The 23,682-nt window shown below is 48.0% G+C and overlaps 2 protein-coding genes across 15 annotated transcripts in view; one reads left to right on the forward strand and one right to left on the reverse strand.

Moving 5' to 3' along the window:
• ANGPTL2 (angiopoietin like 2) overlaps positions 1-10,263 on the forward strand; it is a 35,992-nt gene extending 25,729 nt beyond the window's left edge. For all 3 annotated transcript variants that reach the window (XM_038549322.1, XM_038549324.1, XM_038549323.1), the window contains 3 exons: positions 4,147-4,340; positions 5,906-6,176; positions 8,423-10,263. In XM_038549322.1, the coding sequence (XP_038405250.1) occupies positions 4,147-4,340; positions 5,906-6,176; positions 8,423-8,622 (665 nt within the window). In that variant the 3' untranslated portion in view covers positions 8,623-10,263. The remainder of the gene's footprint in view (positions 1-4,146; positions 4,341-5,905; positions 6,177-8,422) is intronic.
• RALGPS1 (Ral GEF with PH domain and SH3 binding motif 1) overlaps positions 1-23,682 on the reverse strand; it is a 295,437-nt gene that overhangs the window by 130,256 nt on the left and 141,499 nt on the right. The window lies entirely within an intron of this gene.

Below are 23,682 nucleotides of genomic sequence, written 5' to 3' on the forward strand. Positions count from 1 at the left end.
GAGACTTGAGCTGAGGGCTCCTGACTCATGTATTCACATGGTTACAGATTTCTCATCAAAGTAGGACATTTTGATTCAGCCATTTTAATGGAGCCACATGATAGTCTCACTGCTGCCACTGTCCACTCCCTGATCGTTTTACTACTGCCAGTGTTTCAATGCTAAGTATTTTGTCTGACTCATTTTCATCTATCATTTAATTTTCTTTTTTTTTTAAGGTTTTATTTATTTATTCATGAGAGACACAGAGAGAGAGAGAGGCAGAGGAACAGGCAGAGGGAGAAGCAGGCTCCCTGCAGTGCGCCTGATGTGGGACTCGATCCCAGGACTCCGGAATCACACCCTGGGCCAAAGGCGGGTGCTAAACTACTGAGCCACCCAGGGATCCCTCATTTAATTTTCTTACCTTTGTCACTGGTGCCTTTAATGTAAGAAAAGGGCATGTGTTTTGGTGTAGGTTTGGTAGTGTGCTGCTCTGCAAGGGTTTTGGAGGAAAAATTGTCTGGAAATGTGGTTGATGATGGAAGCTGATGGGTCCTGAGTATCATGCCAAGTGCAGAGTGCAGGGGACTCAGGGAATTTTTTTTGTAATACTAAATGTCTCTTTACTAGTTTATTCCTACTCCATGATTCTAGAAAGGACATCAGACCTAAAAGCTTTAAAGGAAAGAACTGCCTGATTTACCCTAAAGATTAAAAAAAAAAGGAAATCCTACATTAAAAAAAGACACTAAAATAGTTGAAAATGGGCAAAGGACACCAAAAGGTAAGCAAAGAAAAATAAATCACCAATAAAGAGTCTGGAAAGGTATTAATGCCTTTACAAAGAAGTGTACATTTTTATTTTTTAAACCCAGCTGACTAGCAGATTAAAAAGAGGCTTAGGGACACAGAGATAAGTCAGCCTGGGCCCCCCACCCTGGAGTTCACTCTGGAGCACCCAGACCACCTGGGTTCAGACACTGGATCAGGGGTGTCACCTCATGTCCTCATGCTCCCATTTCCTTATCTGTCAAATGGGTGACTATTAGCTACCTCACACTTTATAACATTTGCCTTTTTTTAAAGATTATGTATGTATGTATGTATGTATGTATGTATGTATGTATTAGACAAAGAGAGCGAGCACACGCATGTACACAAGCAAGAGCAGGGGCAGAGGGGGAGGGAGAAAGAATCTCAAGCAGACTCCACACTGAGTGTGGAGCCTGATGAGAAGCTTGATCTCACAACCAGGACATCACAACCTGAGCTGAAACCAAGAGTTGGGTGCTTAACCGACTGAGCCACCCAGGTGCCCCTTAACACTTACCTTTTAAAAAGACCCCTTGGGGCACCTGGGTGGCTCAACTGGTGAAGCACCTGCCTTCAGCTCAGGTCATGATCCCAGGACTCTGGGATCAAGCCCCACATTGGGCTCCCTGCTCAGTGGGGAGTCTGCTTCTCCTGCTCCCTCTGTGTGACTCCCTCTCCTGCCTGGCTTGTACTGTTTCTCTCTCTCAAAATAAATAAATAAATAAAATCTTAAAAAAAAAAGGGGGGGCCCGTTGTAGAAATGTCAGTGGTATAGCTGAAACAATTGATGGCACCCACAAAAGCAGCTCAGGCTGGGAGTTGAGAGACTGACCCATTACTCTCCCAAGTGCCTCCAAAGCCTCTTCCAACATAGTACCTCCTTCAAAGCCAGACTGTCCCTCTGAGAACCCCACCAGAGCCCCAGAGTGGCCCTGCAGTAAGGGGGCTGGCTGCTTGTTTTAAAGGGGTGATGTTCTGCAGGCCTCTACCGGGCCTTCTGTCACCAGCATTCCCATCAAACAGCCTCTCCTGTGCTTCTCACTTGGGAAAGAGCTGGGAGCCCTCCCATGCCTGCTGTATGCTCTGCTCCAGCTGTCGGGGACAGACTCCCATTCTCTGCCCTGGTCCCTGGGGCTGGGGGTTGAACACAAGCAAAACATTTTTCTCTTTCCTGAGTGCTCTTTCTGGAGGTCTGGCCTCCCCTTCCCTAGGATGGGAGAGGCACAAGGCAAAGAGAGAAGCAGCAGCTTGTGCCACATCTCCCAGGCTAGTGCCTGGGGCCCTGCCCCATCCCTTGAGGGTGAAGAGGGCTTGTGAACAGGTAAATTGGTGAGAAGCTCTCCCTGAAGGATAAAGGAGGAGTACCCTGGGTTAACTGTCAGTGGTAAACACCTATGCACACCTTTCTTCAAGGTGCATTACTAGGCTCTTGCTCCCCCCTCTCTTGCTCTTCCATTAGGTTTCTGGTGGGGATGCTCAAACACAGAGCAAGGGCTCAGGAGAAGCCCACCTGAGCTGCCTGGCAAGACCCAAAAAAACCAAAACTTTTCTCATTTAACCATCATCTATAGACTAACCAAGCCCAACTACAACCAGGAAGGAATTTGAGAAGTTAGATCCACAGAGGATAAGCTGAGAATACCTGCTGCCAATGTCCTTCCCTGACACGCAGAAGAGAAAGGACAAGAATACACAGGAATTCAAGTTGAGAGAAGGCTGGCGAGGTCAGCTCTCCCCTTGCTGGGCATCAGAGCAGCCCCCACCCGGCCCTAGGCTTCCACAACCCAGCTCGGTACCTGCCAAGGCTGAGGCTCAATAAATAGTTGTTAGAATAAACATTCACGTTCACAGAAAGAACAAGATGGAATTGCATCAGTATTTTTGGTCTTAACCATTCTCGATTTGAGGACTATTGTGAAGAGAAGCTGGAGCAAATTGTGGCAATTATATTTATTTTTAAAATATGTAGTTCAATGGCTAGGTCTTGAAAAACTTCAGAAGGTTCCTGAGATCAATAAGGAAGAAACTAGGGACGCCGGGGTGGCTCAGCGGTTGAGCGTCTGCCTTCAGCTCAGGGCATGATCCCGGGATCCAGGATCGAGTCCCGCAATGGGCTCCCTGCAGGGAGCCTGCTTCTCCCTCTGCCTGTGTCTCTGCTTCTCTCTCTATCTCTCATGAATAAAAAAATTAAAAAAATAAAACTTTAAAAATAAGGAGGAACCTAGCTTCTTTGGACCTTGGAGATTCCAGTTTCAGCCTCCTTGCTGATAGGACCAACTACCATGAAACTGCTAGGAGAGGTATGGGGGTCGAGGGGGCAGGGAGAGGTTTACAGTAGCTGTTCAGACCCCCAGCAGCACCCATTCCTTCTGACTGGGCTGCCCAAGCTTAGTGAAGTCTCAGAAAAATCAGAGAACCCACCCAGTCTCAGTTTGAGAAGAGAGCCATGGACTGGGAGGCTTCCCGGACATCAAGCAAGTCTGTGGATGTGCTTATAAAGCAGTGACCTCAGAATGTATGAGCTCTGAGCATCTGGCTCTAACTGGACTTCCTATGGAAAATATACAAATTGGGCTGAGTAGGACTGGGTCCCCTCTCCCCTCGCCCCCCCCCCCAAAAAAAAGCTGTTTGGAGGCCAGTGTCTGCATCTCAGAAATACCCTGAAACTCCTGGCTACGTGGCCGAATTCTGGATACCACTTGGGTACTAGGACTCCATGGAAGTTCATCACTAAAGACTACAATTGTCCCTAAGTGCTATTGTTGAAAAGGCAAGGTGGAGTCAGAACAGACATGGCGTGGGTCAACCTCAGCCCTCAGGACTCACGAGAGCAGTAACCCATCTCCCTGCCCAGTGCAGAGCTGACGGAACCCAAACACTGCCAATCCATACTGTGATCCCTACTGCTGCATGTTGGTAGGCACATCTCTTTGCACAATATGACCAGCCTAAAAGGTAAATCACCCCAGGAACTCCACACAAATGATTTCAACAAGCCTTACAACCTTGTGTGAGGTAAATATGATCTCCCTTCTACAAACCAGAGCAACTGAGAGTTTGCAGAGGTAAGGAAGCTTGCCCAAATCACAGTGTGATGGAGTTAGAGCTAAAAGTGGGCAGGGAATCCAGGCACCCTGATCACTAGCCCTGGCCTCTTGCCTTTATATCATGTTCTTTCTCAAACTTACAAAACTAAAATTGGTCTCCTCTCCAGGCCTGTAGCTCTCAGCTGGAGCCCTGCTGGAGGTTGTGCCTGCTTGAGGGTATAGCCAGGGTGAGAGGTGGGCAAGAATGGGACACTGTGGCCAGGGAACAGGGAGGTCTATAATGTGTACACATCTGTGTCCCCAGGCCCGTGGAGAGACTGCTTGCAGGCTCTGGAGGATGGACATGATACCAGTTCCATCTACCTGGTGAAGCCAGAGAATACCAACCGCCTCATGCAGGTGTGGTGTGACCAGAGACATGACCCTGGGGGCTGGACCGTCATCCAGAGGCGCCTGGATGGCTCTGTCAACTTCTTCAGGAACTGGGAGACATATAAGGTGAGAACCCCAGGACCTGTGTGTGCTGCCCACAAAGTGACTGGGCCACCCCAAGAGGCTGACAACCAGCAAGAGAGCCACTTGGAGGGAAGGTGCACGCTGATCTGTTGGGGCCTTTGTGGCCACATGCAATAAACACTTGAGGTGAGAAAGACACTGACAGGGTCATTTTTTGCAAACCCTCCAAGGATGGTGGGGAGCAGCAACACCTTCCCTGCTTGCCATTGGCAACTGCTGTAAGATAGGAGTTAGATGTGCAGACCACACAAGGCCCACAGACAAGGTGGGAATTTAGAAATGCTGGTGTGGAGTGGCCCCTCACCCCAGGCTTGGTCTGGGGAGCATCCTACTCCTAGCTGGGGTTTCCAAGGGGAAGACCTGTTCTCACAGCCCAGAGGGGGCAGGTCCCCAGGGACTAAATTCTACACCAATCCCATGATGGAGATACTAGTATGGACCCAGTTTACAGATGAAAAGGTGAAATAACTCACTTTGGGCTGCACAACTATGAGGTGGCAGAGCAGTGAGCCTAGACACCGAAGCTTACAAATTACCCTGGCTGTGACACTCGCCCGTGGCTTTGTGTGTCCTGGCTGCTCCCAACCTACCTCCTGCCCAGCCTGTATCTTTGTTTCTTTTCCTTATCCTCTTCTTCCTAATGGAGAGGTTTCCCTGAAGACCCACTCCTTCACCCCTTCTTCCTCCTGCCATATCCTTTTTCTCAGAGGCAGGAGAGTCTAAGTGTTAGTTCCTGGTTCAAATCCTGGCTCACCCTCAGGTTCTCTGTGATCCTGGGCCTCTATAGACTTTGGTTCACTCATTTTAGGGAGGATAATAATAGTACCTAGCTCTTAGACTCGGCACAAGGATTAATAAAATAACTTATATAAAGTCCTGAGAACAGTGCCAATATACTGTACTTGCTCCCTAAATACTAGCTATTATCATTAACAAGCCCATCTATTTTTAAGACTTTGAGTGCCACCACCTGGCTGATGACTCCTTAAACTAAATGTAAAAACAATAACAAAACCACTGATTTTAGACCTAGAAAGGAGCGCCTAGGTGAATGTGGCATGCATATGTTATATCTCATACCTGTCTGGTGCATTAGAGTTTACACGAGACCCTCACACACAGCCCATTCCCAGAGAGGGACACTGATGCTCAAAGAAGGTACAGATTTAAAAAAAAAAAAAAAAAAAAAAAAAAGGTACAGATTTGTCCAAGGAGCTCTTGTGTTGGGCTCTCAGTTCACCACATTGTGTGTGTTCCTACAGCCATCTGGTAGGGAAGGTGACACAGTGTCCCCTATGTTCATACAATGCCTAGCACACAGTAGGCACTCTTTAAATAGTCTTGAAGGATGCCCGACTGAGGCTCAGACAGGCAAAGTGACCCATCAAGTCGCAGCCAAGTATAGAAGTAGGGATTTAAACCCAGGCTTGCCTTATGCTCTGCCCATTTCTGGTCTCCTCTGTCCAGGACTGAGCATCCCAGAGTGGGGCCCCACTGACTGAGGGCACTGTGTATTGCTCACGAATGCTCTCCTCCGTTTTCCCCAGCAAGGGTTTGGGAACATTGATGGTGAGTACTGGCTGGGCCTGGAGAATATCTACTGGCTGACGAACCAAGGCAACTACAAATTGCTGGTGACCATGGAGGACTGGTCTGGCCGCAAAGTCTTTGCAGAATACGCCAGCTTCCGCCTGGAGCCTGAGAGCGAGTATTATAAGCTGCGGCTGGGGCGCTACCATGGCAACGCTGGTGACTCCTTCACGTGGCACAATGGCAAGCAGTTCACCACTCTGGACAGAGACCATGATGTCTACACAGGTAGGACCAGTAGAGTCAAACCCAGGCACAGGGTAGGGAAATTAGGTCGGCCAAAGCCAGAGCTTCTGACACAGGGTCTGAGGACAGGAAGGTCCCAGGGCCTGGCGGCCCAACCCTGTTCCTGCTCGCTGAAGGCCCACTCCTCTGCCCACTGCCCACAGACTCCCTTCACAAAAGTTGGATCAAAGTGGGATTTACAAAAAGGGAAAGGTAAAGAGGTGTACAAATTACACATCTGTGGGCCACTCTGAGCCAAGTGCTCACATCACTTCTCTGCCTGAGGCACCAGGTGTTGTTGCCACACACCTGGGAAATAATGCTGGCCACGTGCCCACCAGTCATGTGATCCAGGACATGCTGCTTAATCTTTCTGGGGCTCATTTCCACATCCAGAAATAAGGACAAATGTGTACCTTGCAGAGTAGCAAGGAGGTCAAAGAGAATGTACCTCAAGGGCCTTGACCGGGACTTGGCAAACAGGGCTGAACCCAAGTGGGCTGTCTTTGTGGTTACTATCACTAGCAATGTACTGGTAATGCAGTGCAGTAAGGGAGCTATTAGAGGAAACCAGGTAGGAGACATGAAGTGATTTGTCCAGGGTCACATGCCTCAAAGTCAGGTCTTTACTAAAAAGCCTTTACCAAAACATAAAAACAAAGGCCTGCAAAGTCAGCAAGGGGCCAACCCTACCTCCAGGCCAAGGCTGTCTGTTCTCAGGAGCAAAACTGGCCCCCTTCCTACCCCTCCCCTTAGTCCTGGTCTGCAGGCTACTCCCTCCTCTTTAAGGACTGTGCTAGGAACTACCAGCTCTGGAGGCACTACCTACATATGGAGGAGTGAGGTCCTTACTCCAGACCCCCATGGCAGCCATACACTGGCAGACTGTTGGGTTCTCTCACCACTGGGGGACATTAAGACACCTTTCTTCTGACTGGCACTGAAGGGAACCCTGAGGAAGGAGTATGTCTTCTTCGGCCAGGGCTGCTGTGGCTTCCAGGAAGAGCAAGGCAGGAAGATGATCCTTAGAGCTGGTCAGATTTTGGGGACACAAGGGCCAGTATAGAATTTCTTGAAGGTCACCATGGACAGCAGGGAGAATACTGTTCTATGACCCCAGCTGTCAAGACTGTCCAGCAGCACAGACAGTGGATGCGAGGAAATGAACTCCTTGTTCCTGGAGGCACACAGCGCAAGCTCAGGAGGGCCTTCCACTCACACGGGAGGCCAGCTGTGGCATGCCAAGGGCTCTTTCTGCTCTGCAAAGCCAGCACTGCCATTTGGTCCTTGTGACCTCGAGCAATGGCCTAGAGAGGAGCCTGACAAAAATTCTGGGAATACCTGGGTTGCAGAGGCTCTGGGTGTCTGAGCTGAGCGTCCCCTGACTTTCTGCCTCAGCCAGCCTGCTGCCTCATCGGGTCATCTCAAGACCTCAGCTGGAGCAGGGCCACTGGCTCCATTGGGCCACAGCCCACAAACTTGCCTGGGGCAGCCCTTTCCCTGAATGGGGGACCCCTTCACAGGCTGGCTCAGGAAACTGGGGGTCCCCTCTTTTAACTAAGACCAGCCCAAGCATCCAGTAGCTCCTTTTCCTCTTCCTTCCTGAGAAGGCCAGTGCCCCTGCACGCCTGTTTGCACCTTGCCCACATTTTTACTGTTGTTCCGAACTGCTTGTCCTTGGCAGCAAAATCCAGCGTGATGTGATAGTGCCAAAAGTTTTATGAAAATATCTTTCTTTTGTGAAATCATAAAAGAATCTTTGGCTGGAATACAGGCTAAGAGAAAGAGAGGAGCATTTCATCTTAAACACTTCCTTTGTCGCCCTATAAAAAGTCTTGATCCAACACCTGCAACTCTTAAAAAATTCCTAAGAACCCACTGGCCTCTCCCCCAACCCAGCCCAGATCATCTCTACTTCCTATTCAGACCTTCCCAGGCACTCCCCTTGCACAAGCCCTGGGCTAACCCTTAAGCTATGTGCTCTTGTTTCATCCCCACAGCTGTCCTGTGTGGGAGGCACCATGCTCATGACACTTCAGTGGCTCTGTGACTTCCCTGGTTACAAGGCTGAGCCTCAGAGCTTGGAGCAGATCTGAAGCCCCGCCCACCTCTCAGCATTCTTGTTCCAAATGCACCCCCTCTGCCCCCTCACACCCCCTGCTAGAGAGGGCCCTCCTAGAGTCCCTGAGCAAACGGTGACATGGGTAAAACTGCCCCCTCCCTGTGACCTCCTCCCTTGTCTCCTGCAGGAAACTGCGCCCACTACCAGAAGGGAGGCTGGTGGTATAACGCCTGCGCCCACTCCAACCTCAATGGGGTCTGGTATCGTGGGGGCCATTACCGGAGCCGCTACCAGGATGGGGTCTACTGGGCTGAGTTCCGAGGAGGCTCCTACTCGCTCAAGAAAGTGGTGATGATGATCCGGCCCAACCCCAACACCTTCCACTAAGTCAGCTCCCCTCCTGACCTCTCATGGCCGCCACTAGGAGCCTGCCTGACCACGCTGGCCCCAGCACCAGGAGCAACTCTCCACCAGTTCACTGGGGGGCCGGGAGGACGGGGCCACTGGATTCTGTTTTCCCAAGTCACCACGGCAGATAATGGAATGGAATCGACACAGTATCCTCTGTCCCTATTGCTTTTCTTTCTATCAGAGATCCCCTAGGGTTTCCACACAGCACAGGACTACACACAAGTCCCTCTTTAAGGAAATTAATTCCCAATGACAAAAACACAACTGCAAAATACCATAATAATATACATGTGCGTGAGCTGACCTTATGCAAGTATGTGTACAGCACATAATATATGCACTTAGATATATGCCACGTGTACTATATCTAAATACATATATAAGTTTGGTTATATACCTAAATACACATGCATTCAATTCTCAGATGTTGAAGTTGTTACCAAGAGCTTTGTTCTTAAAAGAAAAGCATTGCATTCACATTGTGTTCCTCGAGTCTAAGAGCCAATCACAGACTGTGTGACTCCAATTCAAAGAATAATCCTTGGCATCTGTATGTCTGGATTCTTCCAGGAGCATCTACATGCTATTCACTCACATGGGGGTTCTTTCTCCTTTCTCACTGAAGAACCCCTTTGGCCACCTGATCAAATCTCAAAATCTCCCTCCCCTCTCCATTTCTGTACTTCCCTACATTCTCAGGTCTTTTTCACCATTCATCCCTCTATCCATCCACCCATCCATCCACCTACTCCTCTATCCAACACCATGCAGGAAATACCTTCTGTGTGTAAGTCCTTGGTCACTCACTGCGGTTCCAGGCACCTTCTCTGCTCTTCTGTACCCCTTCCTACCCACTCCTTACCTTTTCTGTCATAACATCCTTTCTTTCCAGGCAAGATTCCTTAGCCTCTGAGTAGAAAACTATTTGGGCTCCAGGTTTCTGGTCAGGAAAGGGAAGGCCAGGCCCAAAAGCTAACTCCCAGCCACATAGATAATGTATTCGCAGTTTTGTATGTTCCATTCACACTTTAGCCTCCATGTCATTTTAACCATCACAGAAATAATAATCTACCTTGCCCAGGAGATAATCAACTGAAAAGAAGTCATCACGCGATCGTTGGGGCCCCCGAATGGCTACAGACCAAAGGTCCCAAGCTCTCAGGCCGACGAGAGTCTATGTCTCGTCCCCAAACGACACTTCTCTGGAGAACAGATGCCACAAAATTGACAACTGGCCACTTCTTGTGAGCTCCTGAGTATTCAGGAGCCACCGGACCCCTTGGCTGGTGTGTTGCAGCATGGTGGCTTTCTGAGTCCTATTGGCCACGAAGTGTCAGACTCAGTACTGCCGGGACTCTTGCCAAGCAGGGAGCAAGAGATAAGTCAAGAAGGTGAGACTGCCCCGGTGGGTGTGTGAATGGGGGTGTGCGAGATGTTGGAACGTTTGGTACTATCCATGTCTGGGTGTGTGCCTATTACCTCAGCGTTCTCACAAAGTGTACCATGTAGCATGTTTTATGTATATAAAAGGGAGGGTTTTTTTTTTTAATATATTCCCAGATTATCCTTATAATGACACAAATCTGCAATAAAAGCCATCAGTGCTTTGGCTGTATCTACACTGTATGTTATTGTTTTAGGATACCTTCCTGGGACCTCCGACAGCAGAGATTTTTTGAGTAAAACCAGGAATAGATTCAGCATCAGGAACAGACACCAAAATCATTTACATCACACTCTCATCTTTGGTTTCCACCTACATTGTTAGGAGAGTCCCAAAATAGTACCTTGAAGGCCCTCTGGGGCTTCACCTCCTTACATCCAGCCATGTCCTAAATGTCTTCACTGAATGCTCTAGAAGCCACCTCCCAGACAGTGCAACCAACCCCTGAAACACCTTCCCCCAGGTCTGGTCCCCTTTCACCAAAAGGCACCATTTATCAATTGCTCAGGTCAAAAACAAGGACTTCTCCTCCTGCCATGCCAAGGCCAATCCATCCATCCATAAGCCCTCTTCTCTGTCTTAGTGTCTCCTCTCCCTGCAACTACTGCAACAGGTTCCCCACCCAGCCAGGAGGCCTGTGCCTCTGTCTCTCTCATTCCAGTCCGACTTCCACAGTAGCTGCCAGAAAAACAGATATGTGGGCTGGGAAGTCATCTCTAGGCATAGAAAGAAACCCCAAAACTAAAAAAAAAGGAAAAGACTAAGGGATATGACTAAAGAAAACCCCACATTTTCTGCCCTCTGAAAAATAACATGACAGAGATTGAAGGCAAACATCAAACAAGAAAAATATGGGAATGGGATGCCTGGGTGGCTCAGTGATTGAGCCTCTGCCTTCAGTTCAGGGCGTGATCCTGTGGTCCCAGGATCGAGTCCCACATTAGGCTCCCTGCATGGAGCCTGCTTCTCCCTCTGCCTCTGTCTCTGCCTCTCTCTCTCTCTCTGTTTCTCATGAATAAATAAATAAAATCTTAAAAAAAGAGAAAAATACGGGATTAATATTCATGGTATACCAGGAACTCTGTAAAATTAAAAAAAAAGATACAAGTGCTATGATAGACAACTTTGTAAAGTACACAAACACATTAGAACACAAATGGCCGGTAAGCAAGAAAAGATGCCTACCTCAGTACGAACCAGAGAGGGACATTAAATTAAGCACAAACCATTACACAGTGCCTATCAGATTGGTAAATATGAAAAAGATCTCCATGTTGACAAGTGAACGGAGAAATATGTACTCAATGTACAGAAGTATTCATTTATTCAATTTATTTGAAGAGCAACTTGGAAAGTGGGTACCAAACATGGACACACGTATGCATCAAAATTTAGAAACACATCTTTGGACCCAGCAAACCCTCTTCTCAATGGTATCACTTCTGCACAGGAGAGCTGTTTTTAGCAAAGATGTAGTTGGGGAGAGACAGATGTTTACTACAGCCTACTCTGTGCTTGGAAATGGACTTAATGTTTTCTTATGGGACCCTCACAGCAGCCCTGTGAAGAGGGACTGTTCTTACTTCACAGGAGAGGAGAAAATGAGGCTCAGAGTCAGACTGCTCATAAGAACACTCTACCAGCAGGTAATCTAGATCTGGAAGGTGTTGCATATCAGGCACTAGGTAAGAATTCTCGATTCCCTCTCCCAAACCTCTAGTCGGTTGTTGAGGTCATCAGTTGTATACTATTTGGTGAGAATATCTCAACCTTGGCCCAGATCACAGCCAGGCCTCCTCACATACCTGGAATGGAGTGTCCAGGACATAAGGATTGATGGTAAATGAAAACAGGGTCCATCTGGCCTTACTGATGACTGGTCTTGGATCCAGAACCCAAAGCAAAGAGTTCTGGAAAGACATGCTGGACAATGCTGAGCAATCGTTTTTCTAAACTAGTTGGGACCGAGACAAAAGCAGGCCATGAGACCAGCCGTTTCTCCCAACCCTCCACCCCAAAACCACACTCTGGCTATATGGAAGGAGAGGAAGAGGAAGGAATAAACCCAACAGATATGTGGAACTAGCTCTCCTTGGTGTAAAACAGAGGTTTGATTCACAGCATCAAAGAAGAAAATGCAGGGGAGGGGGCATAGGGTGGCTCAAGTGCAATGTTACTTAGTACCTGGTGTGTGGCTCCACCAACCGGCAAATACAGCCAGTTGGCATCCTGAGATCTGCCCAACTCAGACCAACACCCCTCCCTTCTCTTCCATCCCAGACAGTGGCCTTTTAAGGCCTGCAGCCATAGAAGCCCTAACCTCACTAAGGTCTCCATGGTGAATGCACCTGCAGACCACAAGGAAGTCAGCAAAACCCACACTTTCTCCTACCCCAGCAAAGCCCCCGCATTCCAAACTGAGCCAATACCTTGGTCACTGGGAGCCACCAACCTGCTAGATTAATGTGGGGAAGGACTTATGGCAGGAAGATAAGAATATTCTCCAAGCAAGTGACACTAAGCAGGAACCCCTTCCCAAAATCTTGCCAGTTTGAGCAAGACTGAAAGAGAAATCTTTGAAGTACTGAAAATGATGCTCATGGGAATCTAGGATGCTCGTAATCTACAGATGCGTTTTGGGAGCTCCAGGGGTCTTCCCTAATTTCCTGAAACCACTTCATCTGTTCTATGTAGTCTTTAAAGACTCTGGGTTATAGAATGACAAAACCACACAACTGGAATAAACAAAAGGAGATGTTTTAAGTATAGCAAAAAAGACATTCTCCCTTGGTTTTATCTGAGACTCCACAGGCTAAAAGGCTAAATAAAACCTGCCAAGTGTTCTGCATTCTAGAGCAAGGTGCAGGACCATCCTATAGGAGAGTGGCCCCAAACAGATTCTACAATAGCTGATGGCCCATCTATAGCCTGTGTAAGAAGTGTAGAAAAATATTCTGGGTTAGGGGGAATGAGTGGTCCTTATGATATACTTCCTGGCCACCACTACCACAGGGAGGGTGGGTGCTCCCCCTCATCCTACATCAAGTGAGAGGGACTTCAAGCGACTGTCCCAAAGGTGTTATGGCAATGATGAGCATAAGCACTACTGCCAGACTCATGCCTCAAGTCTCCAGGCCTGCAGCAGAGAGAAATGAGACCACACTGGAGCAAATGGCAGGCCCAGAGAGAGGCGATGGAGAGGCAAGGATATGGTCTCCTAGGAACCGAAGGGCTGCCTGGAGAGTGGGGTAGAGGGCCGTGCAGGAAGCCCCAGGAGCCAAACAAGGGGCCATAAGTGGTGAAGCAGAAGTGGAGTACCACCCCATCACAGCAGCTGAGTCTGAAGTGCCCAGAAGAGAAACTGTCTGGCAGCAGCAGAGCACAGGTGCTTGGGCATCTGGGATACCCACAGGGCACAAGCTCTGAATTACAACTGAATCAGCCACATAGGATGAGCCATGACCCCTCCCTACTCCCTCTCCCTTGGTCCAAGCCCAAGGCTCACAGACCTCAGTGGGCAATCAGGAGGCAGGAGGGCTGCAGGGTCCAGGGACAGAACTGACTGTAGGCCCTCCCCCAGCCCAGGCCTCTGAGTCTCGGGCTTTACAAGTCCAAACTTCTGACTACTACCCCAGACTGTTTGTGGTGACCAGGTGCTTAGAACAGACAGCTTTTTCGTCCTCACAGCAGAAAGATGAAGGGGCTTGAGAAGTTTTCAGCATTGGCTGAGGAAAGAGCTAGTCCACAGGGTAGGCTGGAAAGGACACTGGGGAAAAAATTAAGTTGGTTTCTTCTTACACCTGACTGAGTCCAGCTCATTTAATAAGCTGGTTACATAAGGACACGAGGTATCTCCCAGAGTCCATGAGCAGGGACGCAGCTGGGCCTCACGAGGGCCAGGAACCAGAAACTGCCTGGAAAGCCTTCAAGAGGCAAGGCAGCAGAGTTTCCAGCCTCTCCCCCTTCTGTTCCTCTTCCCTTGCTTGCAGGTCTCTCTGTTTCTCATTGTGCATCCATCTGCTTTTCCCAGCATGGAATTCCTGAGCTCACATGTCCTCTTGGTCTGAGTGCCAGCAAAGACTTACAAGCACCCTCCCTTCCAGTGCTAACTCCCAGCCAGAGGATCTGACTGGCCTGCTTGGGTTGGGTGTCCACCTCAGGCCTATCAACTCTGGCTGGAGTGAACACTGCTGTTCAGTGCTGTGGGGACAGCTAGGGGTAGTTCCTAGGTTCCCAGAGAAGCAGAGGTCTTGGCCTGCATCTATATCCAAGGTGTCTACACTGTACTTCAGCTGCTGTTCATCCCCCTCCTCTCCAAAGGCTATATTTTGCTGGGTAGGTAGATCCTGTCTCACTACATATCGATGGTGTCTATTCCTCAGAACCTCCCCCTGTCCACTCCTGCTCTACTGCACAAAGCACACCCAACCCTTCCAGGCCCTGCTGGGCCACTAAATGTGACACCTGGCTATGCCCAGATGGGACTCTTCCTGCCCTTTCTGGATTTGCTGAGTTTCTCAATAGTCTCTGTGGATACTGGAGACAACCAGATCCCCACTGCTGGAGTCTTCCTGGCAGTATTTCACTCTGGATTACACTCATGCTGTCTACCATCTACGGAGTGCTTTCTGTGTGCCAGGCACCATGAGTTGTCTCTTTAAATCTCATTAACAGATCTCTGAGGTGGGTCTTCTAATTATACTCCCTTTGACATAACAGAAATCAAGGCTCAGAAATGTAAGCGACTTGCCCAAGAACACGCACTCTGAGCCATTCAGGATTTGCACTCCTGCTTCTGTAGTACTAGGTCACTGTCCACAAGGCAAAATGAAACAACTAAGGCCCTCTCTCACCCTGTGATCCCCCCCTACACATCTGAGAATCGTGGTGGCCTGCTGCCTACAGCAGCAGTTACATGAGCTAGCCAGCCAGCCTATCTGTGCAGACGTAGCTGGATGGACAATAGGTCCCCAGGTGTCAGGAAGCCAGCCAGGGGCTGTTTACCAGGGCTCTGCCCGGGCTAAAGGCTGGGCCCTGCCTGTCTTGCTTCCACCTGTCCTCTAACCTCTAGACTGAGCCCCAACCTTTGGCAGTCACAGGGTCAACTTGTAGCCAGTCTGGCTGTCATCTTGTGCACAATTCTCTCCAGTCCAAGCCCTGAGCCACATCATCTGGTGGCTGGGTCCCCACTGTGGTGGCTCATGTCCACCTCCCATCTCCATGCCTTCATGCCTGGGGCTTCCTTACCTAGTCTCTCTCAGATCCAGAGTCAAGCCTGACACAGCCCTAGTCTGAGACTCTGCCACTTGTGAACACAATGCTTTGGTACCAACCATCACTAAGACATTCAAGTATCCCCGTCTTTCCAGACATGGGACAGCTTGGGGCAGCTCAACCCACACTGGGAACCCAGACACATAATCTCTCTCATCTGTGTGGCCTTCCCAAAGCACTTCCACCTGTGGCACCTCCCAGGTGTGAGGCTATCTGGTTAGCCCATCTCCATCTCACCACCGATCATGATAAATTCAGTTCTATGGGCTGGTCAAGGGATGCTCTCTTCCCCCTGTTTCAGCACATGCACCCTCCTGAAGCTGAGGGACATCTTCCCAAGAAGAGAGTTCCTTGGGCAGGGTGGACAGGCCACATTTACCCTGATCCTTAGAGAGCTGGCAGTGATTGAGAGCCTGGAAGGGTAATGTAGAGGCTCCCTTCTGGAGCCATGTAATGACAAAGGCTGACATCTTAGTTACCTCAAAGACGGAAAAAACTAAGAGGCAGCATGAAGCCTCTTTGGAGTCCAGAATGCTGACCAAGCTTCAGAAAAAAGTGTGGGCACTAGTTTCTTTCAGCCTCCTCTCCATGGACCCAAGAGCCAAGCAGCCCTTCTTCATTGATCAGGGCAGCATGCGGTTGTGCTGGGGACACAGGAGAGAGATTAAGGATAGATGGAGGTGTTCAGGACACAGAAGTGGGAGCAGAGGGCAGATGAGCAGCTGGGTGGGAGGCCTGAGGGCCTGGCTGCCTGACCCTGGGTGCAGGAGAGCCCGGGGAGCATGTGTTTAAAGGAGAAAAGTAGCTTCTTTGCCAAGAACACAAAGGATTGACGGGTAGAAAAGCGTGCATTAAAACAAGATGCCATCTTTCACCTGTCATTTCCTCATAAATAAAAAGGAGTCAGTAGGGCCTAGTGCTGGTGAGAGTGGGGCCAACAGGCATGTTCACACTCTTGGCAAAGTGGAAATGTCACCTTTCAGAGGGCATTTCTGCAGCAGCTACCTGAGATAAGTCACAAACAGTCTGTCTGGCAATTCCTCTTCCCACACTCTGTTGCAGAAATACTCTGCAGGTGAGTAAAGGCATACCAGTAAAGATGTTCTCCACTATATTTGCCACTGAAGGGAGAGCACAGAAGCCACCTGCCTGCTCATCAGTCAGCACATGGCTGAACAAACCGGCATGCACCCAGGCCCAGCTCAGCGAACCACCCACGTGCCTGCCACGGGTGCCACAGAGCCACTAGACAGAAGGAAGAAGTTCTACATGTGCTGCCACCAAACAACATCTGTGACTCTTTACATGGAACAAAATGTAAGGTGCAAAGCAAAATGAATAAAATGTCCCCATTTGGGTTAAAAAGCACAATATTATCTGCATCCTCCCCCACACCCACATGGACATACATCAGTGTATGGAGATTAAAACGTCTGGAAGGATACACACCAACTGTTAATTGTGGCTGCTTCTGGGCGAGTAGGCGAGGAAGAAGGGGATTTTCACTTCTTACTTCACAGACTTCCTTTTAGTGTGAGTTTTACAACAAACAATGCGTTACTTTTATAAACTAAAAAGTTTCTAAGAGAATGAGTGGGCATTGGAGGCTCTTCCCCAACACAGCTTTCTGGGTGGCCACACAGAACAGATCTTCCAGTTTCCTAAGCAGGCACTCCTGGACCTCTGAAGGTCTGCACACATTACCCACTAAAGCCTACCATAAACTTGAGTAGGGAACCACAGCCTTTTTGAAGGTGACTTGCTAGGCCCTCTTCAGGCCCCTTCTTCCTTACAGAGCTGCAAAAATTCATTACTTCTCTTTTTTTTCCCCATTACTTCTCAAAGTGGCAACCACCCTCTCTTATTCCTACAGGATTTCTTTCCCTCAAAATAAGCTTCTGAGAGGGACCTAGAACTTCCTGCTGCCCTAGAGATCAATCTTACAGTCTTCTGTGTGCTTGGTTTTACAGTTGAGGTAACAAAGTAATAAATGTGGGATGGTGATCAAGGCTGTGAGATGTGCTAGTTATCATTGCTATGTGACAGATTACCCCAAAACTTAGCAGCATACTTATGTATTACTTTGCAGGTTCTGCGGTCAGAAATTTGAGGGTATCTCAGCTGGGTGTCTCTGGCTCAAGAAGTCTCAAGTGACTCAGTCAAGCCATGGGCCGAGGCTATGGTCTCATCTGAAGGCTCCACCGAGGTAGGCCACTCATGAGGTGGCTGGCAGGCCTCAGTCTCTTGAGGCCCCTTGTTACAGGAGCCTCTCCACTGAACTACCAAACACAAGGCAGCTGGATTCCCCCAGAATCCGAGAGAGAGGAAGAGGTCCAAGAAACAGGAAGAGAGAGCAAGCCCCTCACACTGAAGGCACAATCTGATCTAAGAATAGATGCCCCATTATTTCTGTCATATTCTATATGTTAGGAGTAAGTCAGTATATTCTGCCCATGCTCAAGGGGAAGGAGTTACATAAGGACAGGAATGCTAGGGATCAGGGACGACTGAGGCCATCTTACAAGCTATCAGCCACTCAGAATCTTTCAGATTCTTGGTGTCAATTGTCTTAACTCTCCCTTTCCAAGCCTCCTTGCAAGGAGACATCCAAGGTGCCAGGTTACTCCTGAGGATGGAGAAACTCTCTAGCCCTTCCTCTACCCCCACCAACCTTAGTCCTGCTTAGGGCCAGCTGACCTGGAGGGGCTCCTCAGTCTCCCACCTCAAGCCTCCACTCCACAAAAGGAGGGTCTCCAGAGACAATCTTTCTCAGTACACTGTCTGGGTTTTCCCAGACTGTGAAGACCTTTTATAGGGAAATGTGGCATATTCTGAGGCTTATGGGTGGGCATGGGATTAGACTGGGTTGGACACTGGTCTCATCAAAAGGAAGTGGCACCACTAAAAGTAATGAGATCTTTAACATGAATCCTGTTTGGCTTCTGAAGCTGTGAAATAAGTTAAAAATAGTACCCACCCCACCCCCCCCAGAGGAAGGAGCATTAGGAGGATTAAATGAGATAATTCTTATAAAGTGCTCAGTGCAGTGCTGGTCACAGTGCAGTGCTGGTCACATAGGAGAGAATCAAGAGTTGTCATTATTAATGTCGTGAGCTTCTGATTAGAAATCCAGAGACTAAAGGTCAAGGTGAAGCGGGCATCCTCATGAGCACACGGATTCCTGCTATGAAGACACACTTTTTCTTGCACAAAGTGGGCTTTGCTCTCACCTCCTTTAGGGGTTCAGACACAACTTCTTGATTCAGAGAAATACAGACTGCAGATCCTCTCTGCGCCCCAGGAGGGACAAAGGTGACAAGGTGCTCAGCTCTGGGCAGCAGAGCAAATGTCTCCCCAACATGTTTTCATCCTGCACTGTTTCTCTCCATGGAGATGGGGGCACAAGGCAGAGGATGTGTGAGTTAAGGCTGGGTGGAGCCCCAGCCAGGGCATGTGATGTTGAGCTGCAGTTGGTATCCGCCTGGCATATGACATTGACTAAGTCATAAGTCAAACTGTGGCTTTTCTCACTCACAAAATGGTTTTTTATTTTTGTATATTTTTTAATTGGAGTTCGATTTGCCAACATATAGCATAACTCCCAGTGCTCATCCCATCAAGTGCCCCACTCAGTGCTCATCACCCATTCACTCCATCCCCTGGGCCACCTCCCTTTCTACCACCCTTTGTTCATTTCCCAGACTTAGGAGTCTCTCATGTTCTGTCACCCTCTCTGGTATTTTCCACTCATTTTCTCTCCTTTCCCCTTTATTCCCTTTCACTATTTTTTATATTCCCCGAATGAATGAGACCATATAATGTTTGTCCTTCTCCAATTGACTTACTTCACTCAGCAAAATGCCCTCCAGTTCCAACCACGTTGAAGCAAATGGTGGGTATTTGTCGTTTCTAATGGCTGAGGAATATTCCATTGTATACATAGACCACATCTGTATTCATTCATCTGTCAATGGACACCAAGGCTCCTTCCACAGTGTGGCTATTGTGGACATTGCTGCGATAAACATTGGGGTGCAGGTGTCTCAGTTTTTCACTCATCTGTATCTTTGGGGTAAAGCCCCAGTAGTGCAATTGCTGGGTCATAGGGCAGGTCTATTTTTAACTCTTTGAGGAACCTCCACACAGTTTTCCAGAGTGGCTGCACCAGTTCACATTCCCACCAACAGTGCAAGAGGGTTCCCCTTTCTCCACATCCTCTCCAACACTCGTTGTTTCCTGTCTTGTTAATTTTCCCCATTCCCACTGGTGTGAGGTGGTATCTCATTGCGGTTTGGATTTGTATTTCCCTGATGGCAAGTGATGCGGAACTTCTTCTCATGTGCTTGCTGGCCATGTCTATGTCTTCCTCTGAAATTTCTGTTCATGTCTTTTGCCCATTTCACTATTGAATTGTTTGTTTCTTGGGTGTTGAGTTTAATAAGTTCTTTATAGTTCTTGGATACTAGCCCTTATCTGATATGTCATTTGCAAATATCTTCTCCCATTCTGTAGGTTGTCTTTTAGTTTTGTTGACTGTTTCTTTTGCTGTACATAAGCTTTTTATCTTGATTAAGTCCCAATAGTTCATTTTTGCTTTTGTTTCCCTTGCCTTCATAGATGTGTCTTGCAAGAAGTTGCTGTGGCCAAGTTCAAAAAGGGTGTTGCCTGTGTTCTCCTCTAGGATTTTGATGGAATCTTGTCTCACATTTAGATCTTTCATCCATTTTGAGTTTTTCTTTGTGTATGGTGCAAGAGAATGGTCTAGTTTCATTCTTCTGCACGTGGTTGCCCAATTTTCCCAGCACCATTTATTGAAGAGACTGTCCTTTTCCCAGTGGATAGTCTCCCCTGCTTTGTCGAATATTAGTTGACCATAGAGTTGAGGGCCCATTTCTGGGTTCTCTATTCTGTTCCATTGATCTATGTGTCCCGTTTTTGTGCTAGTACCACACTGTACTGATGACCACAGCTTTGTAGTACAACCTGAAATCTGGCATTGTGATGCCCCTGGCTCTGGTTTTCTTTTTCAATATTCCCCTGGCTATTTGGGGTCTTTTCTGATTCCACACAAATCTTAAGATGATTTGTTCCAACTCTCTGAAGAAAGTCCATGGTATTTTGATAAGGGATTGCATTATATGTGTAAATTGCCCTGGGTAGCACTGACTTTTTCACAATATTAATTCTTCCAATCCATGAGCATGGAATATTTTTCCATCTCTTTGTGTCTTCTTCAATTTCTTTCAGAAGTGTTCTGTAGTTTTTAGGGTATAGATCCTTTAGTTCTTTGGATAGGTTTATTCCTAGGTATCTTATGCTTTTGGGTGCAATTGTAAATGGCACTGATTCCTTAATTTCTCTTTCTTCAGTTTCATTGTTAGCGTATAGAAATGCCACTGATTTCTGGGCATTAATTTTGTATCCTGCCACACTGCCGAATTGCTCTATGAGTTCTAGCAATCTTGGATCGAGTCTTTGAGTTTTCTATGTACAGTATCATGTCATCTGCAAAGAGGGAGAGTTTGACTTCTTCTTTGCCAATTTGAATGCCTTTTATTTCTTTTTGTTGCCTGATTGCTGCGGCTAGGACTCCTAGTACTATGTTAAATAGCAGTGGTGAGAGTGGACATCCCTGTCTTTTTCCTGATCTTAGGGGAAAGGCTCCCAGTGTTTCCCCATTGAGAATGATATTTGCTGTGGGCTTTTCGTAGATGGCTTTTAAGATGCTGAGGAATGTTCCATCTATCCCTGTACTCTGAAGAGTTGTGATCAGGAATGGATGCTGTATTTTGTCAAATACTTTCTCTGCATCTATTGAGAGGATTATACGGTTCTTGTTTTTTCTCTTGTTGATATGATCTATCACGTTGATTGTTTTTATGAGTGTTGAACCAGCCTTGCATCCCGGGGATAAATCCCACTTGGTCATGGTGAATAATCTTCTTAATGCACTATTGGATCCTAATGGCTAGTATCTTGTTGAGAATTTTTACATCTGTGTTTATCAGGGAGGGATTGGTCTATACTTCCCCTTTTTGGTGGGTCTTTGTCTGGTTTTGGAATTAAGGTGATGCTGGCCTCATAAAACGAGTCTGGAAGTATTCCATCCCTTTCTATCTTTCGGAACAGCTTTAGTAGAATAGGTATTGTTTCTTCTTTAAACGTTTGATAGAATTCCCCTGGGAAGCCATCTGGCCCTGGCAAAATGGGGGTTTTAATAACATCCAGTGGCTTTTTGTAAAAATGGGATGTGACTACAAAGTCCCATAAAAATGTGAATTTTAAGGTAACAAATCTTCAGAATGCAAAAGTAAAGACAAAATTCTCTTCTGGAAAGAATGAGATTCAAGACAATATGCAGCTGTTCACTCTATAAAATAATAGAAAAGGTTTCTTTCACTTGAGATGGGAGTTGTCTTTGTGATAATTCTGCTGGCCAGGAAGCATGTTTGAGATGGGTCAGAGGGCAGCTTTTCCCTGCTTGCTGGGCCTCAGAGAAGGTGAATCCCTCAATATGAGGAAGGGGAAATTTGATCAAAGGCTCTCCTGAGCTGGGAAAAGGAGGGTAGCAGGTCAGTCCTGCAGCATGAGTCCGTCAGGCAAAGAGGAGAAAGGGCATAGTCTGGGAGCTCCGGGAGCAGGCACTCCAGAATGGAAGCTTAAACCTTTCTTTGGGGACAATGACATCCCCGGATCCATCCTAAACTGTGCTTCCCAGGGGAGGAAGGAGGAGCCCGGCTCCACATAGATCCAGCTGCAGGGACTGGGTAGGAAAGGCAGAGATGTTGGAGGGATGGATCAGAGGTCTGGAGCCAGGCAACCAGCTAAGGCACCATGCAACAACCAGGATGGGTCTGTGGAAGAAGTGAGTATTCCTTGGGGATCCTTAGAAACACATCGGGTGGAGAACTGAAAACAAAAAAGTCTGGATTTCTTGCATGTGGAATGGAAATTTTTCAGTTGGGCACGAAAGGAAAGGTTACCCTTAATGCTGGTGAACTTAGGGACAGCTACAGGACAATGTGGTCACCCCAGAACTGGGAGCCAATGGACTTGGTCCTGGGGTGGTGGTGGCCTCTCTGGTCCATGTTCTGGGACACAGAAGTGTCTTGGGCATCAGCCAGCCCAATCCCACCTGTATTCTGTCGGTAGATGAAAAGAGCACTGTGCTTGCCCTTTCATCGCTGCTCTAAGGGGGCCACAGCTCAAATGATTCTCAGTGATTCTCAAAGGCAAAGCACAGGGAAATGCCATTTGTTTCCATCAGGTGTAAGGGACATGCTCACTGATAACTGTTTTATGTCTTTCCAAGGTCCTGCTCTAAGATGAATTATTTCTAATTCATTAGAAATAATGAATAATGAATGGGTGGCTCAGCTGATTGAGCATCCAGCTCTTGATTTCGGCTCAGGTCACAATCTCAGGGTCCTGGGATCGCCCTATGTCAGGCATTCAGCACAGAGTCTGCTTAAGATTCCCTCCCTCTGGCCCACCTCCCACCTCACACATGTGTGTGCGTGCTCTCTTTCTCTCAAAAATAAATAAATGAAAAAAAGTAAAGTAAAATGAACTGGTTTAAAATGTTTTCCCTCCCCCTCTAGCAATTTCTGAAATACAGTGACACAGCGTGGGCTTCTGCATGGCCCCCTACCTAGCCTTCCCTCTTCCATCCTGATCTCCTTGAAGCTACTCACATGCTGCAGGCAAGGTGGCACGTGTTAAATACAAGCCCAATGGCCTTGCCCTTGCTTTAAGCCCTCCATGGCTTCCCACTGCTCTTAGGAGGATCAAGGCTTGAGCTCTCCACTCACAGTGTCTGGGCCCCAGGTGATCTCACCCTTCCATTCTACTCCAGCTGCTTCTCAAAATACCCTCCCCCTCAATTTCAACTCTCCAGCCAGTTTTTCCAACAAACATGTTTTTCCCCACTTCAGGGCTCTTGCACAAGCTGTTGTCTTTGTCTGGCATGCTCACCTCCCACCTCTTCGCCTAGCTTATTCATCCTTCAGGGCTCTGCTCCAGAAAACCCTCCCTGGTCCCCCAGACTGGGTCAGGGCCCCTCTATCTGCTCCTTTGTCTTTCCCTTCATTGTGCTCAGCTCAGCTCAGCTAACTTTTAGTTTCTTGTTCACTGCTGGTGACCAGGTCTGGCCTGTGAGCTTCACCAGAACAGAGAGGGTGTCTGGCTCATCCATCACCTAACAAAAGTACCCACCCATCATTCAATGGCAAGCACTGAGAACACAGTGCCTTGCAAAGGGGTTGGCACATGTTGCCCTCAAGCTCAGAGTGTTAGCCCCTCACTCACCTTGCTGTTTG

Source organism: Canis lupus, chromosome 9, assembly GCF_011100685.1.
Source record: "Canis lupus familiaris isolate Mischka breed German Shepherd chromosome 9, alternate assembly UU_Cfam_GSD_1.0, whole genome shotgun sequence".
NCBI classification, from domain to species: Eukaryota; Metazoa; Chordata; class Mammalia; order Carnivora; family Canidae; genus Canis; species Canis lupus.